This window comes from Diabrotica virgifera, chromosome 3 (assembly GCF_917563875.1).
Source record: "Diabrotica virgifera virgifera chromosome 3, PGI_DIABVI_V3a".
Classification (NCBI taxonomy): Eukaryota; Metazoa; Arthropoda; class Insecta; order Coleoptera; family Chrysomelidae; genus Diabrotica; species Diabrotica virgifera.
The window spans coordinates 96,943,590-96,959,896 of record NC_065445.1 but is presented as its reverse complement, the minus strand read 5'-3'; the positions used below and the strand labels follow the sequence as shown (position 1 = coordinate 96,959,896).

At 32.5% G+C, this 16,307-nt stretch overlaps 1 protein-coding gene across 2 annotated transcripts in view; it reads right to left on the bottom strand.

Moving 5' to 3' along the window:
- LOC126881964 (alpha-tocopherol transfer protein-like) overlaps nucleotides 1–16,307 on the bottom strand; it is a 96,043-nt gene that overhangs the window by 60,634 nt on the left and 19,102 nt on the right. For both annotated transcript variants that reach the window (XM_050646711.1, XM_050646712.1), the window contains one exon: nucleotides 9,905–10,042. In XM_050646711.1, coding sequence (XP_050502668.1) covers nucleotides 9,905–10,025 — 121 coding nt within the window. In that variant the 5' untranslated portion in view covers nucleotides 10,026–10,042. The remainder of the gene's footprint in view (nucleotides 1–9,904; nucleotides 10,043–16,307) is intronic.

Below are 16,307 nucleotides of genomic sequence, written 5' to 3'. Positions count from 1 at the left end.
GGCTTACTTAAAATTTAGATAAATTTAAACACCTAAAATAATTTGCTCTGAAAAATGAAAATATCTCGAAAACTAATAAATTTGGGCATGGGGAATGTTATATAAAAATTAAAGTACGTTAATGTTACTTTTCAATAATGATATAAAATACAGGGTGTTCTGTTTAACATTACTGAGAAAATAATGTACTTGCGATTTGACTCACCCTGTATTTGATATAAAGAAATTTAGCAATATCAATAATTCTTAAAAATTTTGATAATAAATAAAAAATATGGCATTAATAAACCATTGCTGTTGTGCTTATTTTTATTTATACAGGGAGTTGAACTTGTTACGATTTTCATACAAAATTGGTTATAACTTTGTAAATACCCTGTATAACATTACAAACCTTTATATTTTTGTGATGTAGAGTAGAGTAGAGTATTTATTGGTAATAATGTACAAATGTACTTTTACAGGTCAGCAATAATTAAAATTGTCTAAAATTACATTAAAAGTTGACAGTACTTCAGTAAAAAAAAACCTATTACTAAAATTTAAAAACTAAACACTAATTAATTTACAGGACAAAACAAAATTTAGATCTGAAGTACTCCTCAAATGAGTAGAAAGCACCCATCAGAAGATAATTTTTAATTTGTCTCTTAAATTGGTTAAAATCAAGACTTTTAATAGATATTGGTATACAGTTATAAAATTTCAATGCTAGGTATCTGGTTCCATTTCTGGTCCTCTCAAGTCGACTGAAGTCTGGTACAAGGGCATCATGATTTCTAGTCTGATAAGTATGCTGTTGTGTTTTATACAGATCTACATTTTGATGAACATACAACAGGCACTGCATAATGTACACAGAAGGTAGTGTGAGAATCCTCAGGTTTCTGAAAGACTGCCTACAATCGTCCCGATAACCCTGACCTGTGATTATGCGAATACACTTTCTCTGCTGACCAAACACCTTATCTATATGGCAAGAGTGTCCCCAGGAAAGGATTGCGTAAGTTAGTCGTGAGTGAAAGTTGCTGTGATATGATGTAAGAAGGGTTTGAAGGGAGGTAACCTTAGATAGGTTTCTAAATAAAAAGAGTTGGCTTGAGAGCTTTTGGGAAAGTTTCAGTATGTGCCGTTCCCAAGTGAGTCCCTGATCAAGATAAACACCAAGAAATTTAGCTTCCTGTGAACAATCTGTTAAAATGGGATGTGTAATGGTGTTATGTCTTAGGGTAAAGTTCACTGTTTGTGATTTTGAGTTATTGAGAGAGAGACGATTTGCCAAAAACCATTGGAACAAATTGCTCTCTGTGGTCTCAAGATCAATATCACTGATTTGGGAAGGGTGGTAACTTTGATAGCATGTAGTATCATCAGCAAATAGGACTGTGCTTACCGGGCCCTCTTGTGAAAATCCCAAGTCATTTATATAAATGAGAAATAATATTGGACCTAGAACCTTGAGCCTTGAGGCACTCCATACATCAAAGGTTTTTTATCAGATTTGAGCTGGTTAAAAAACACATATTGAAATCTATCTGATAGATAAGACTCAATCAATTGAATAGACATAGGATGAAAATTATAGGCATGTAATTTTTTAAGAAGAATACTATGAGTGACACAATCAAAAGCTTTAGTAAGATCAAGGAACGAGGCAAGGGTATCAAGAAAGTTTTCAAATCCTTCCAAAATACTGCCTGTAAAATGATCGATAGCAAGTGTTGTTGTTTTATTTTTTCTAAATACAAATTGCTGCACTGCAAAAAGCCGATTAGATTCAAAATAGTCATTGATCTGCTTCTTTAGGATTCTCTCAAACACTTTGGAAAGAATTGGCAAAAGAGAAATTGGACGAAAGTTATTATGATCATCAGCCGAACCTTTACGTTTAAAGAGAGGTATGACTTTCGCAGTTTTAAACACTAAAGGAAAAATGCAGGATGAAATTGAGTAGTTTATTAGTTTAGTTAAAGGTAAGCTAATGTTGTGTTTAATTGCCTTGATTATTTTTGTGTTCATTCCATCCGGGTTCTTGCTCTGGCTATTTTTTAATTCTTCAATTGCTTTTACAACTTCCTCCAAATTTGTTGGCTCAAATCTGAAGGAGCAATGATTAGAGGCGAATGAAGGAGCATGTGGTATAAAACTAAGGTATGTATTGAATGATTGGTCAGTATGATTAAGTGTATTTATTACATTTTCAGCAATACCACAGAAGAAATCATTAAAACTATTTGCATTGAGTGATGAATTTTTTATTGGTAAATTCTTACATCTTGAGTTTATTAGGGACCACATAGCCTGTTGACGGTTGTTAGAGTTTAATATAAAATCATCATTAGATTTAATCTTTGCCTTATGTATAGCATGTCTGTATTTTTTCCTATATTCTGAGAGTGTTTTCTTTGTCACTAAAACGGGGTCACTTTTATTTAAAGATGTCAAAAATTGTAGTTTCTCCCTCATAAGTTTCAAATCATCATTAAACCAAGAATTTTTTTACATTGTTTACCTTGCTCAACAAGCCTAGATTTTTCAGGAAAAGACAGATTTATTGCCTGCGTTAAAATATCGATAAACATTTTAAACCTTGAGTCCACATCAATACATTCATTATCAATAAATTCAAAATTTTGTAAGCAAAGATTGTTATTTAAAGAGGCCAGTCCCATCTCTGTAATGGGCCTGTAGCTTATTCTAGATTTAGAAGTAGTTTGGGACACTTCACATTTAAACAATATGCCTTTGTGGTCTGAAGTGTGTGAAAGATCAACAGCTTCGGATTGCAACATGGTACTATTAATATCTGTAAATATGTTATCAAGACATCTATTATAACGGGTGTTAAATTTTATTGATTTTTTGAGGTTATAGGATCTAAAGAAATTGCACAGATCCAGGGCTGCAATATCCCTTTCATTGAAGTGCACATTGAAATCCCCTGTTATAATAAGAGGTTTATTTGTATTTAACTTTTTGAAAACTTTTGACATTGTATTGAAGAATTGATTTAAATCACCATCTGGGGTACGATACACAGTGACAAGTTGAATATCAAATTTTACCAAATGTACACCTGTTATTTCACAATGTTTTTCAAGAGACAAACTTTCAAGATTTAATGAAACAGAATCAAAGGTTTCTTTAATATATATACTTACACCCCCATGAGAGCCCACAGTCCTTGCAAAGCCAGAAATCATTCTGTAGTTCTTAATTTTAATTGAAAATAGTTCCTCAGATACTAGCCAGTGTTCATTTATACATAAGCAATCTGCTGATACTTCATTGAGGAGGACCTCCAGATCTAAGAAGGAGGTACGCAAACATTGTATATTACAGTGTAAAATAGTTTTTTTTGCTTTCTTAAAATTTCCTAAAATACCTTTATTATTATTATTATGTACAGGAACATTTACTGCACCACGGTTTTCTTCAGCGGATTCACTGAGGATCGAGGGCGTTGAACATGGAGAAAATGGTTTATGTTAGTTCCCAGTGGCCATAAATCAGATGACATTATGGCATCATTGTTTATCTCAGGAACTCCTACCTTAAAAGAGCTATATAGGTGGTTCTTTTTGGTAACCATCTTCTCACACACACAGTCCTGGTCAAGCTCATATTTTTTGAGAAAGTTGAAAACATCAGTTGCTTCAGTTTCAGGAGTAAAACCTGATATAAATACCCATGATTTAATTGGAGTAGGTGCTACAACCTTTGATAGGTTATCAGTGTTAATGCCTTTCTTGGGACTTGGTCTTCTGTTTTGTTTTCTTTTTTTATATGACACCAGTTTGAAACCATCATTTTCAGTCACTTCCTCTTGGATGACGGGAAGGATTTGTAACTCAGAAGAGAGTTTGATGGAGAAGTTAACAGGATTTCGAATATAAAATAAAATTTAGGGTGTTCCATTTAAAAAAAAAACAAAAGTTAGGTCTGCCAATGTGTTATCGAACACCCTGTAATATTCTAACTAATTTTGTAATGTGAAGCTCAAAGGTGGCTCAAACTTTTGTTATTAACTTTTATTGCTATCTATTACTATAGCTGAGCTATTGAGCTTTACCCTACTAATCAATCACCCTGTATATTATTTGTTCAGAGTTATACGAGAATTTGCAGTTATAGCTAGAGATTCTTTGGTGAGATATTTAGTTTTTGCTAGATTTATTTTTAATCCTATTTCTTTTGATTTGTTTTGCTATTAGCGTAACATAATATTAAATTTACATACTACGTGGAAAATATTTATAGACAATAAAGTGATACATACTACAATTCAGCACAAAAATATCAATATTTGTTTTAAAGTCAAAGTTTTCAACCTAATAAAATATTTAAAAATATTTAAAATAATATCAAATTGAAAACTTATTGGACCATTTTCCTGGTAACACCTCCACGGCTTCTAACAATTGCAAGCCAGATGGATGCTGAAGCAAAGAAAACACGAGGGAATTCTAAAATTTGCAATTCACAACCGTTTTCCACCTACCTCTACCGAAAGTATACTTTTCCGGACCTGATTGTAGGGAGCAAAGTTGTACTTTTCCTCCCTAGGGAGGAAAAGTAAAAGTGACGGCATGGTATTTCATTCATGAAATATAACTTATTGACGCCCTGTACAATATCTATTTCTATTATGTAAGTATCTATACATTTTAACGTTTATTTATAAAACACCCTGTATTTTTCAGAATGGTAAAAAACAGTAAATTGTTATTTTGATTTAATAATGTTTACATTAATAATTTGACTTATATTTGACAGTTGACAGTTATATTGTACCTACTTGTTAGTTTTAGTTTTAATAAATTTTGTTGGTTAGTTACATAAATAAATTAAGTAAGAATGAAAAAATGACTTGTTATTTGAGGAAGGTGGAAAAACCATATGTATAACATGGGAGTAAAGTGCCTTTTACTCCCTTGAATGATTACAGTAAACTTCATTCTCGGGAGGAAAAGTAGCACTTTCCTCCCTTGTTATACAAATAGCTATTGTTCAGCGTGATAAATTCCAACGGAAAATGGACATATGTTACCCAATAGGAGTAATATTAATAGAAAATAAAAATGTATACCATTTATAATCAGTTGCAATGCGAAGCCAAAACTGTCTTAATTTTTACTTAGTTCAGAGAGCGCAACCAGCACTCTAATCGAGGATTTCGCCTCTTATTAGAGTTCCCTCGTGTTTTCTTTGCTTCAGCATCTACCTGGCCTGCAATTTGTACATAGAAGCCGTGGAGGTGTTATCAGGAAAATGATGAATATTATCAGATGCCGCTAGGCACCTACTACCATCACGTTAAGGGCCTCATTCATGATCTGATTTGTAGTATTACTACTGGTACGACAAGAGAGAGAAAGTGATATGTTGGATCTAAAGGGCCTCATTCATGATCTGATTTGTAGTATTACTAGTGGTACGACAAGAGAGAGAAAGTGATATGTTGGATCTAAAATCAGACCGTGAATGGGTTGTAGTACTACTAGTAATACCACTACTGGTACGACTAGCGGTATTACAAAGAAAGTTGGAGCGTGAATGCCGATGTTGGATGTTGGATTAAAAATTTCCACTACACTGAGAGTCATAAGTTAAGGATATAGAAAATGTATGATCATTTTTATAGTTTATTTTTTCGTGAACAGATTAACGGATTTCGCTAATTTTTGCTTTTATTATCTTAGATATTTCTTTAGTATTTACACAGTTGTGCAAAAATTTAATTAAACTTCTGTTTTGTACTTATACCGGGTGGAAGAAAAGTAATGTTTTTCTTATGTTAAGTTTGAAACACCCGGTAGAGAGAACGAGGTACAAATCTGTGTATAGATCGGAATCGTATTGTAGTCTTATGTTTTTTTTGAATCTCCCTGATATCTTTAGCTTTCTAAAGATAAAGAAAATAACAAAGAAAATAGGTGGTTTTACTCCTTACCATGTATTTTTACTGAAACAAAACTAAATTAACACTAACAAATAACAGTTAACAAAACTTTAAAAACAGAAAGGCACATAACGTAAACGATTGTCGATCAGCTAAGTGGTATGCACAGCACAACTTAAGAGAGACGAGATTGTTTAATAGAGGCTCTATGATGTTTTGGGGTGGAATTTCCCTGAAAGTAATACGGATTCGGTGTCTACCTGGAGGCTCTTTAAATATCGAGAGTTACATTACACATATTCTTTTTCTTTGAACACTCTTTTTCTTTCGCACTATATATAGGAAATAATGTCGTCTTAGTGGTATGATAAGACGTGACCTCCTCACGTATCGCAGTCGTCAGTTAAAACACATATTAAATAGTAAAACGGTCTAGTTTCTTTGTTATTAAAGATATCAGAAAAATTTAAAAAATAAATGATTCACAAAAGATGAGACTACAACATAGTATCGATGCATAACCACCATTTTACCTCTTCCTCCCTAAAGGGTGTCTCAAAACTTTAGTTTCGGTTAAAACACAAGTTAAAATACAAAACCGTCTATTTTATTTGTTTCTAAAGATATCAGGCACATTCAAAAAAAATTTCACCAAACATAAGGCTATAATACGATTCCGATGCATTATTGTACCTCGTCCTCTCTACAGGATGTTTCAAACTTAACATAAGAAAAACATTTCTTTTCCTCCACCCAGTATAAGTACAAAAAAGAAGTTTGAGTAAATCTTTGCACAACTGTGATAATATTGTTCGTCCGCTATAACTTTTCCCATGCGTCACGATTCTTTTTCAAACAAATTAAGTCAAAACATAACGTCGATATGTATATACATTTTGTATACTGTATACTATGTATATTATACTACACACATCGGCGTACGTTTCACTTTACGTTTTGACTTAATTTTTTTTAAAATGAATCGTGACGCATGGAAAAAGTTATAGCGAAACAATACTAAAGAAATATCTAAAATAGTAAAAAAAAATTAGCGGGATCCGTTAATCCGTTCACGAAAAAATCAACTATGAAAATGAGCATAAATTTTCTATATCCCTAACTTATGCCTCGCAGTATATTACGTATGGGATGTCTACAAGTTTCTTTACGCAAACATTCCTATTTTGCAAATATTTAATAGAAAATAAACTGTCACAAAAATTACCCTTATTAAAATACACGATTATTAATTATCTACTTTTTGTTGGGACCAATCATTTTCCTTTCTGTACATAAAGACCAATTTCTTATTAATCTAAAACTATTTTCTTTTGGCATCTTATGCAAATTTACTATTCATTTTTAAATGCAAATCTCAGCTCCAGTTTAGTTTACTAAAATAGAATATAATTACCGTACGTCTTAAAAAGTCATAAAAATTACAAGAGTCGTAAAAATTAATTAGTTCATATCAGCCCTAGACAAATGATAGAGAAACGAAACTTATGGCATGCTTAATAATTATGAAACCTCAACTTATGTACCCAAATCCTCCGAATTATATTTTGCATAGACTTTACTGGATACATTTTTTAGTGTACACCACCGTGAAAACAGATGGCTGAAAGGTAAGACCTTTTTTAGCGGCTAGAAAGATAAAATGTTGGGTGGTGAATGGTGTTGTAGTACGACTAGAGGGACCACAAAGTAGTATCACTCTCTCTCTCTCTTGTCGTACCACTAGTGGTACTACAAATCAGAGCGTGAATGCCCCGTATTAGTTGCAATGCGGGGACTAATAGACTGTATAATATAAGCTTAGTTCAGAGATAGCAACCTATTCATTCTCTGATGAGCCTCTAATAAGAGGTGAAATCGTCGATTAGAGTGCTGGTTGCGCTCTATGAACTAAGTAAGAATTAAGACAGTTTTGGCTTCGCATTGCAACTGAATAAAAATGGTATACATTTTTATTTTAAATTTTTTGTTATTTAACTTAATGCCTCGACAATTAATGGCCATTAGCATGGTACAGTTGATTTTACGGGCGCATATGAAATGCCTCCCGAAGAAGGGTTTCTTACCTGTCGCTAAAATGGTCATATATGAATTGCCTCCCAAGCTCTAAATAAATTACATGCTTCTAATCTTTATGTGAAGGAAGCACAAAGAAACCCAAAAGAAAGAAATTTTGTTTTTTGTCCCATAACTTTTGTCCACGAGGATATAGGTATAGATATTGCTTTACAGAAAAAAAACCTACATATTTCTTCTTTAAAATGTTGTTTAGTAGAGGTAATTAGGATTTACAGTTTTCGAAATATGATTTTTCAAAGTTCGCCACTCACAGCAATTTTGGGCAATTTTCCTTGTTATTTCGCAAATATTGCTCTGTAACTTTTTTCTACGTAACTTTAGGTATATGCAATGGTACACGTAATAGGAATAGAAATCATCAAATTATCTTTAAAATGGTCTACTGTATAACGTTGTACGACTTTTTTTTTAAATGGATTATGGTTTTTCAAGGTTTTATACTTTTAACGATTTTTTATAATATAATATAAAAATAAAATAATATTATTATATATATTACGGTGCCACATCTTCGTCCCTTTGTACATTTTTGGTAAAATTGGTATTCTGTTATTTAATTTATTTTATTTTCAACCTATATGTATTAAACATTATTAACACTAGGCAGTATTTATAAATTTCAACTAGCTTATACATATGTAATTATTTTTATAACCATTATAATACAATAACCATTATTTTTTGTTATTAATAATTTGACAAAAAATACAAAAACATAAAAAGTATTTTATAAAATTATTAAAAATAACATCACAAAAAACTTATTTGGAAAATATTACAAAATGTGTATAGAAATATAAAGTTACAAAACATTTTTCCTAAATTTATATGATAGGTACTACTTTGACAAACTCTAATCTATTTATTTTACATTCTCTTAATTCTAAAATGTTTTCATTTAGAAAATTTATTTTTGCTTTACTTTCCGCAACAATTTTGTTTGGTGTAGAAACAGAATTCATTTTAATGTAGGTTTTTATTTGAAATTGTAAAATTATATCAATAAAATTATTAATGTTAGGATGAGGGCAGCAGAAAGAAGAATTATACTTGGAATAAAAACTTTCGCATGGGTTTGTGGTTCTTTGTAAGGATGAAGAGTGCTCAGCCCAAAGATGTGGAGGAAATGTCGAATTTTCAGATATGTACCTAATTATCAACAAGATAATCACAAAACTGGGTGACTCTTTCATCGACTGGTTTAATTTCTGCCAAATCTATAGCAAAAAAATCGCTCACATCTTCAGGATGTAAGAATGAAATACAAAAAATATCAATAAAAAAAATCGCAATTTCAGTTAAGTCAACACCTTTTTTCTGGTATTCTGGAGGTAAGCCCAGATCTCAATCTGCTTCAGGAAATGCCATATGGATACTATTATGAATGGAAATTTTAAAGTCTGAAGATATTACTTTAGGGGATACAGGACAATTAATTTTAAAACATTCGTATATGATATATATATATAAGCGAGATAATATATTATGAAGATGACTTTTTATCTTGAAGTAAACAAAATACAAGAGGAATATAATGTCCATTTTTTATAAATCAAAATAGATAGATAGTACCTATTTAAATTATGATTTGGCAACATTGTCTCATTATACAGAGATTAAATAGACAAAATATCAGCCTAAATGAATAACGAAACGGAGGCATTTAGACTGTACCTGGGAGGCATTTCATGTATGAAAATATTTACCTGATACAGTGGGAGGCATTTCGATATTACCGGATTTTACGATCAGATACCTAGTGTAGTGTATATTGAGTAAATCCCTTGTTACTTTAAAAAGTCGACTTCATTGTCTTTACAAAGAGACACTAATCGTATCCGAACGTCTGCGGTCCCTCCGGTAAGATATATAATTATTAGCTTTATTTTAAAAAATCACACATACCTGTAATTTCTGGTAAGTGATATTGTTTATCCTTCCATTCCAATAATGCAGTGACGTCTTCCTTCTTCAATTTACTATCCCTTGCGTACACTTCCTCAATTGTTATTTCTTTATAAGGCATATTTTGTTGTATACAATCTAAACAAAAATGACAAATATACGAAGGAATGTAACAGACTTAGTTAAGGATATATCTTTTTTACAAACGTTAAAAAATTAATATTACATGATTGAATAAATAAAGACCGGACCAACTAAAATATTCCCAACAGAGCAATAAAACCACAGAATTTTACGACGGTAACGTTAACCTGCATATATAAATATTTCTTAAAATAACTGCGTAATAAAACGCAGATTTTATCATACTAATGATATTAAATGTAAGAATAAAGCGGGCTCCACACTCTCGGCGAAATTACTTCGACAAAGTTGACCGAAGTCCGAAGTACCTCTCTACACACTCGTTCTACTTCGCGAGGAAGTGCGATATCGACAAAAAGCGGTTGCGATACCGACAAAGATCCCTTTGACTCGGACGCGCCAGACCGACAGAGGATGGAAGTAGAACGAAGTGAGGCAAAGTTACACAAGGTGACCGTCTACACTCTCGTACTTGTTGAACCTCGATCGACTTCGGCGAGAGTGTGGAGCTCACATAAACATATACATCTTTATCTACAACGAAGAAGTAACATGAGTAAGTGAATAAAAGAACTAGGTATGTAAATTGTTAGTAAGGCTAAGGCCACACGGGCGATAATTTACGGCGCCGTAAGAGCAGTAAACCTGACGAGGCATTGGTTGACTAACTCCTATTTCATCTACAATTGGTGGAGGAGTTAGTCAACCAAGGGGTTTACTGCTCTTACGGCGCCGTAAAATTATCGCCCCGTGTGGCCTTTCGCTAAGGCTAAAGCTACACGGGCGATAATTTACGGCGCCGTAAGAGCAGTAAACCTGACGAGGCATTGGTTGACTAACTCCTATTTCATCTACAATTGGTGGAGGTGTTAGTTAACCAATGGGTTCACTGCTCTTACGGCGCCGTAAATTATCAAATTATCGCCCGTATGGCCTTTAGCTAAGGCTAAGGCCACACTGGCGATAATTTACGGCGCCGTAAGAGCAGTAAACCTGACGAGGCATTGGTTGACTAACTCCTATTTCATCTACAATTGGTGGAGAAGTTAGTCAACCAAGGGGTTTACTGCTCTTACGGCGCCGTAAATTATCACCCGTGTGGCCTTTCGCTAAGGCTAAGGCCACACGGGCGATAATTTACGGCGCCGTAAGAGCAGTAAAACCTGACGAGGCATTGGTTGACTAACTCCTATTTCATCTACAATTGGTGGAGGAGTTAGTCAACCAATGGGTTTACTGCTCTTAAGGCGCCGTAAATTATCGCCCGTGTGGCCTTTCGCTAAGGCTTAGGCCACACGGGCGATAATTTACGGCGCCAGTTAGGTCACCGTGGCCTTTTCAATTCTGATGGGCAAACCCAAGTATTCTTTATGTATTTTTGGCTGCTGTGCAGAACGCTTCACCAGTTGTTAAATTGGTGAATATCTCTTTTCCTTCACACAAGACGGGAACCAGCTTCTGTAGTGGTTGATAATGTAGACTCTGATATAATCTTTGTCGAGACGAAGCAAGGTGTAAATCACTGTTGAAATGATTAATAAACGTGTGGGATAATTATTTTATTATTTAACACAATCACCATTAAATATAATTATTACTGGGTTTACTAAAAAACATACATACAGTAGGAAAAATGAAAGAATACCCATGAACGAACATATAAAACACGCTGTATTTTCCTGTCGCCGTGTCACACAAAAAATTTTCCAGCGCAAGTACATGTAAGAATTATTATTACATGTACTTGCGTTGGACAATTTTCTTTGTGACACGGTGACAGGAAAATACAGCGTGTTTTATATGTTCGTTCATGGGTATTCTTTCATTTTTCCGACTGTACATACATTTGCTATGTAGAATTGAGAGTAAAGTGAACCGCGATTATGAGAGTCAAGCGGGTGAGTATAGCCCGATCAGGGAACACCAAATTTTATGAAAACCTCAAAAAAATAAAGGAAGGATGAAAATTTGGAAATAGGTAGTTGAAATTGTCTATTATTATATAAGAAAAAGTTTGCAATTCTACATCCCCTCGATTTTACAAAAATTGGGAAATACGGGGTGAAAAATAGTTTCTCGGGGGTGAAAAAATATACGTTCAAAATAAGTCCGAAATTGTATCAAATGGCTAATTCTAAGTAACTTTTGTTCTATAGGGTTTTTTCACTAACTTAATATTCGTTATTTGCGAGTGAATATGTTCATTTCTAACAAAAAAATAACATGTTTTAACGGTTTTTCGCAGATAACCCAAAAAGTAAGTATTTTAGCGAAAAAAATATTCTTATAATAACATAAAAAATTGAAAAAAAAAATGGTGTATGCATGAGGTCTGTAGATCCAGTAGAAGCAGAGTTGTAGCTAATGAAAAGTAGGTTCTTCTTCGTCAAATTCCAAATCGAATATTTCAATTTGATATATCGCAAAAGCGGAGCTCTTTTCGGGGAAAATTCATTACAACTTTTTTAAAGTGTTAAAAAAAGGTTCATTTTTGTATTTAAAAAAAAAAAACTTCCAACAATAAAAGTAAGTGAGTTACGCTCAAAATATTGCTGGCCTTTTTTATTTTTTGCTAAAAAATCGCGAAAATCACCCCCTAATTAGCTTCCCAAATAAAATTAATCGTTACTGCTTCACAAGTGACTTTACTTATTAGTCCTATCGCCAGGGGGGTACAACGGCCTCCTTAATTCAGATGGACTTACCCAAGTTTTTCTTATATATTTTGACCCGCAAAATACGAATTTTTTGGGTAACAGTTGATCCGGATGTCGATAAGATTGTTGTAGACAAAGAACTTGAGGAATTACATAACAGTGATTTCTCGCAAAACAAAACATCTTTTTGTATTTTTTTGGGTCATTCTAGGCAGAAAAATGCTCTGACAAGTTTTTTCGTAGGATGCATAGTTTTCGAGATAACCGCGGTTGAACATTCAAAAAATCGAAAAATTGCAATTTTTGAACCCGAATAACTTTTGATTAAAAAATAAAGTAGCAATTCTGCTTACCGCATTTGAAAGTTTAAGTCAAATTATATCGGTTTTGATTATTTGCATTGCTAAAAATGTATTATTTTATTGTTAAACAAAGCTATAAAAACCTAGTGCGTGAGTGATGTTTTTCAATGATTTCTCATTTAAAAAAGAACGAGTAGGTACAGTAGCTACAAGTGCAAGCGAGGCAATTTCTACGTAGCATGCGTTAAAACGCATGTATTAGGCACGGGAAACACTATGTGTTTATAGCTTTGTTTAACAATAAAAAAAAATAATTTTTAACAATTCAAATAATCAAAACCGATATAATTTGACTTAAAACTTTCAAATGCGGTAAGCAGAATTGCTACTTTATTTTTTAATCAAAAGTTATTCGGATTCAAAAATTGCAATTTTTAGATTTTTTGAAAGTTCAACCGCGGTTATCTCGTAAAATATGCATTCTACGAAAAAACTTGTAGGAATATTTTTTGCTTAAAATGACCCAAAAAATACAAAAACATGTTTTGTTTTGCGAGAAATCGCTGTTATGTAATTCCTCAAGTTCTTTGTCTATAACAATCTTATCGACATCCGGATCAACTGTTACCCAAAAAATTCGTATTCTACGGGTCAAAATATATAAAAAAAACTTGGGTAAGTCCATCTGAATTAAGGAGGCCGTTGTACCCCCCCTGGCGACAGGACTATATGTATTGTTTATATTATCTATAAGTTTCATTGGTTCAAAATGCTCATTTTTGAAAAAAAATTGGGTTTAAAATACAACATTTTTTTTATTTTGGAAAAAATGGAATTTTTTATGGAATTAACTTAAAAATTATTAGTAATACCAAAAATCTCAAAGAGTAATAAAATGTTCGTTTTGCTTTTCTGAATATTTTTGGATTTTTGTTTTCTTGTTAGACAAAAATTGGTTATGCTAAGGCTGTTCAAAATTTGCCTAAACTCGTGATTAGTTACTCGTTCAAGCCATTTTAACTACAGCTTTTTCAAAAATAAGCACTTTGAACCGATGAAACTTACAGATTATATAAATAATACATAAGCAAAGTAACTTTTCAAGTGGTAATGATAAAATTTATTTGTGATGCTAATTAGGGGGTGATCTTCGCAATTTTTTAACCAAAAACCAACAATATTTTGAGCGTAACTCACTTACTTTTAATGTTATTTTTTTAAAGTAAGTTTAAAAAAAAATAAAAATAAACCTTTATTTAAACACTTTAAAAAAGTTGAAATGAATTTTCTCCGAAAAGTGCTCCGTTTTTGGGTTATTTCACATTGAAATATTCGATTTGGCGAAGAAGAACCTACTTTTCATTAGCTACAACTCTGCTTCTACTGGGTCTACAGACCTCATGCATACACCATTTTTTTCAACTTTTTATAAGCTATATTTTTGCTAAGAATTTTTTTTTTCGATAAAATACTTACTTTTTGAAGATTTTTTTTGTTAAAAATAAACATATTCACTCGCAAATACCTCGTAAAGTATTGACTTAGCAAAAAACTCTATAAAACAAAAGTTGTTTAGAATTAGTAATTTTATCCAATTCCGGTCTTATTTTGAATGTATATTTTTCACCTTCGAGAGGGGGTATTCCACTCAATTTTTGTAAAATGGAGGGGATGTAGAATTGTAAACTTTTTCTTATATAATAATAGACAATTTCAACTACCTATTCCCAAATTTTTATCCTTCCTTTATTTTTTTGGGGTCAGATTGTTCTTTGATCGGGCTTGTAATAAGGAGTGAGATAAATAATTCGCGTGAATAACCAAGTAATGGGGATAAGAAATGCGAGCCGTGAATTGAGAATTCATTCGAGAGAATACATTATGAGAAGAGCTAAAACGCGACCGATTAGCTCTGAGGGTGGCTAGTGACTGACTGAAAAACTGAACTAAATGAGAGCATAAGAATTCTTCTTCCTTTCGGATTTCACAACAAGAGAGGAGATCAAATTATCAACGTCCTATGCGTATCTAATTTAAGTTTTAGAGTAAACAAAACTTCTAATCCGGTCCGGTACCACAAAAGGCTTTTATTAATTTTGGGAAACATAAATGCAACAGCAAAACAGCTGATTTTCCAATTCCAACTATAACGGTCCACAGATGGTCAAGTTAGGATATAAAACTGTTTTTATTTCAGCTGAAACTCTAAAAAATAAGATATATCTTAGAATCGAATGTTTTTATAGTGCAACATTTCTTGTATCAAAGACTCAAAAAGGAGGACAACGGAAATGCGATATTTTCTCGGATTTAGTTAGTTGGAATCTACAAAATAGGCAGATGTGTTCATTTTGAAATAGTCAAAGAAGCGATGAATTGTATATTTAGCTTGTATGAGCAGAAATTATAGTTATCCATATGTTAGAAAGCTTTGTAACAGCTGCTGATTATGAATTTCGAGGGTGGATTTCGATCCGAGTGGTCAAAAAATTGTTATAAACAATTTAATTGTTTATACATTGTTTATAACGCTCTAGCTTAAAAACTAAAAGAAATAAGAGAACATTTTTCAAGTAAAATTTGTTACTTAATAAAAACCAAAAAAATGGCGTTTACTAAACTTAAATCCAATAATTATAACTCAAGATATTGTAAAATAATATAAGTGCATAATGCAAATTGCAAATTGCAAAATAAGTATTTTTCGAAGTCTTTTCGATCGTAACTCACAACACACATGCTAATGAGCTTTACAAAGTCTCATTTTAATGCTTAATTCATAGACTTTCCCAAAAAGTTTGTTAAATTCCTTTATCTTTATTTGTTTTAAAGTTATACCTATGTCACATCGCATGTACAGTGATGCGCTAATATCCGGAAAAATAACGCAAAAGATGAAAACATAATGAACATTTGAAGTAAAAAGGGATGAAACTAGTAGAAGTGGAAATTATTGATATAAACGTATATAATAGTACATTGTTTACCGGGTAGGAAAAGCTTAACATTCCTGGACGACTGTGAAGATTGCTAAGTCGAGGCGCAAGCCGAGACTTAGCAACACAGAGTCCAGGAATGTGGCTTTTCCTACGAGGTAAACATACTATTTTTCCGCAAATCGTTTAAAATTCGACAGATATTGATTGATTTAAAAAAAACGCGATAATTTTATTCCCAAATAAATGGTGTTCTGAAGCTATTTCCTTGTGGCATTTTTATAATTACGTATTTTTTTATGGGAAATAAGCCACAATTTTACTAAAAAATGAATTTATTAACGAAAAATAAAAATACAATAGT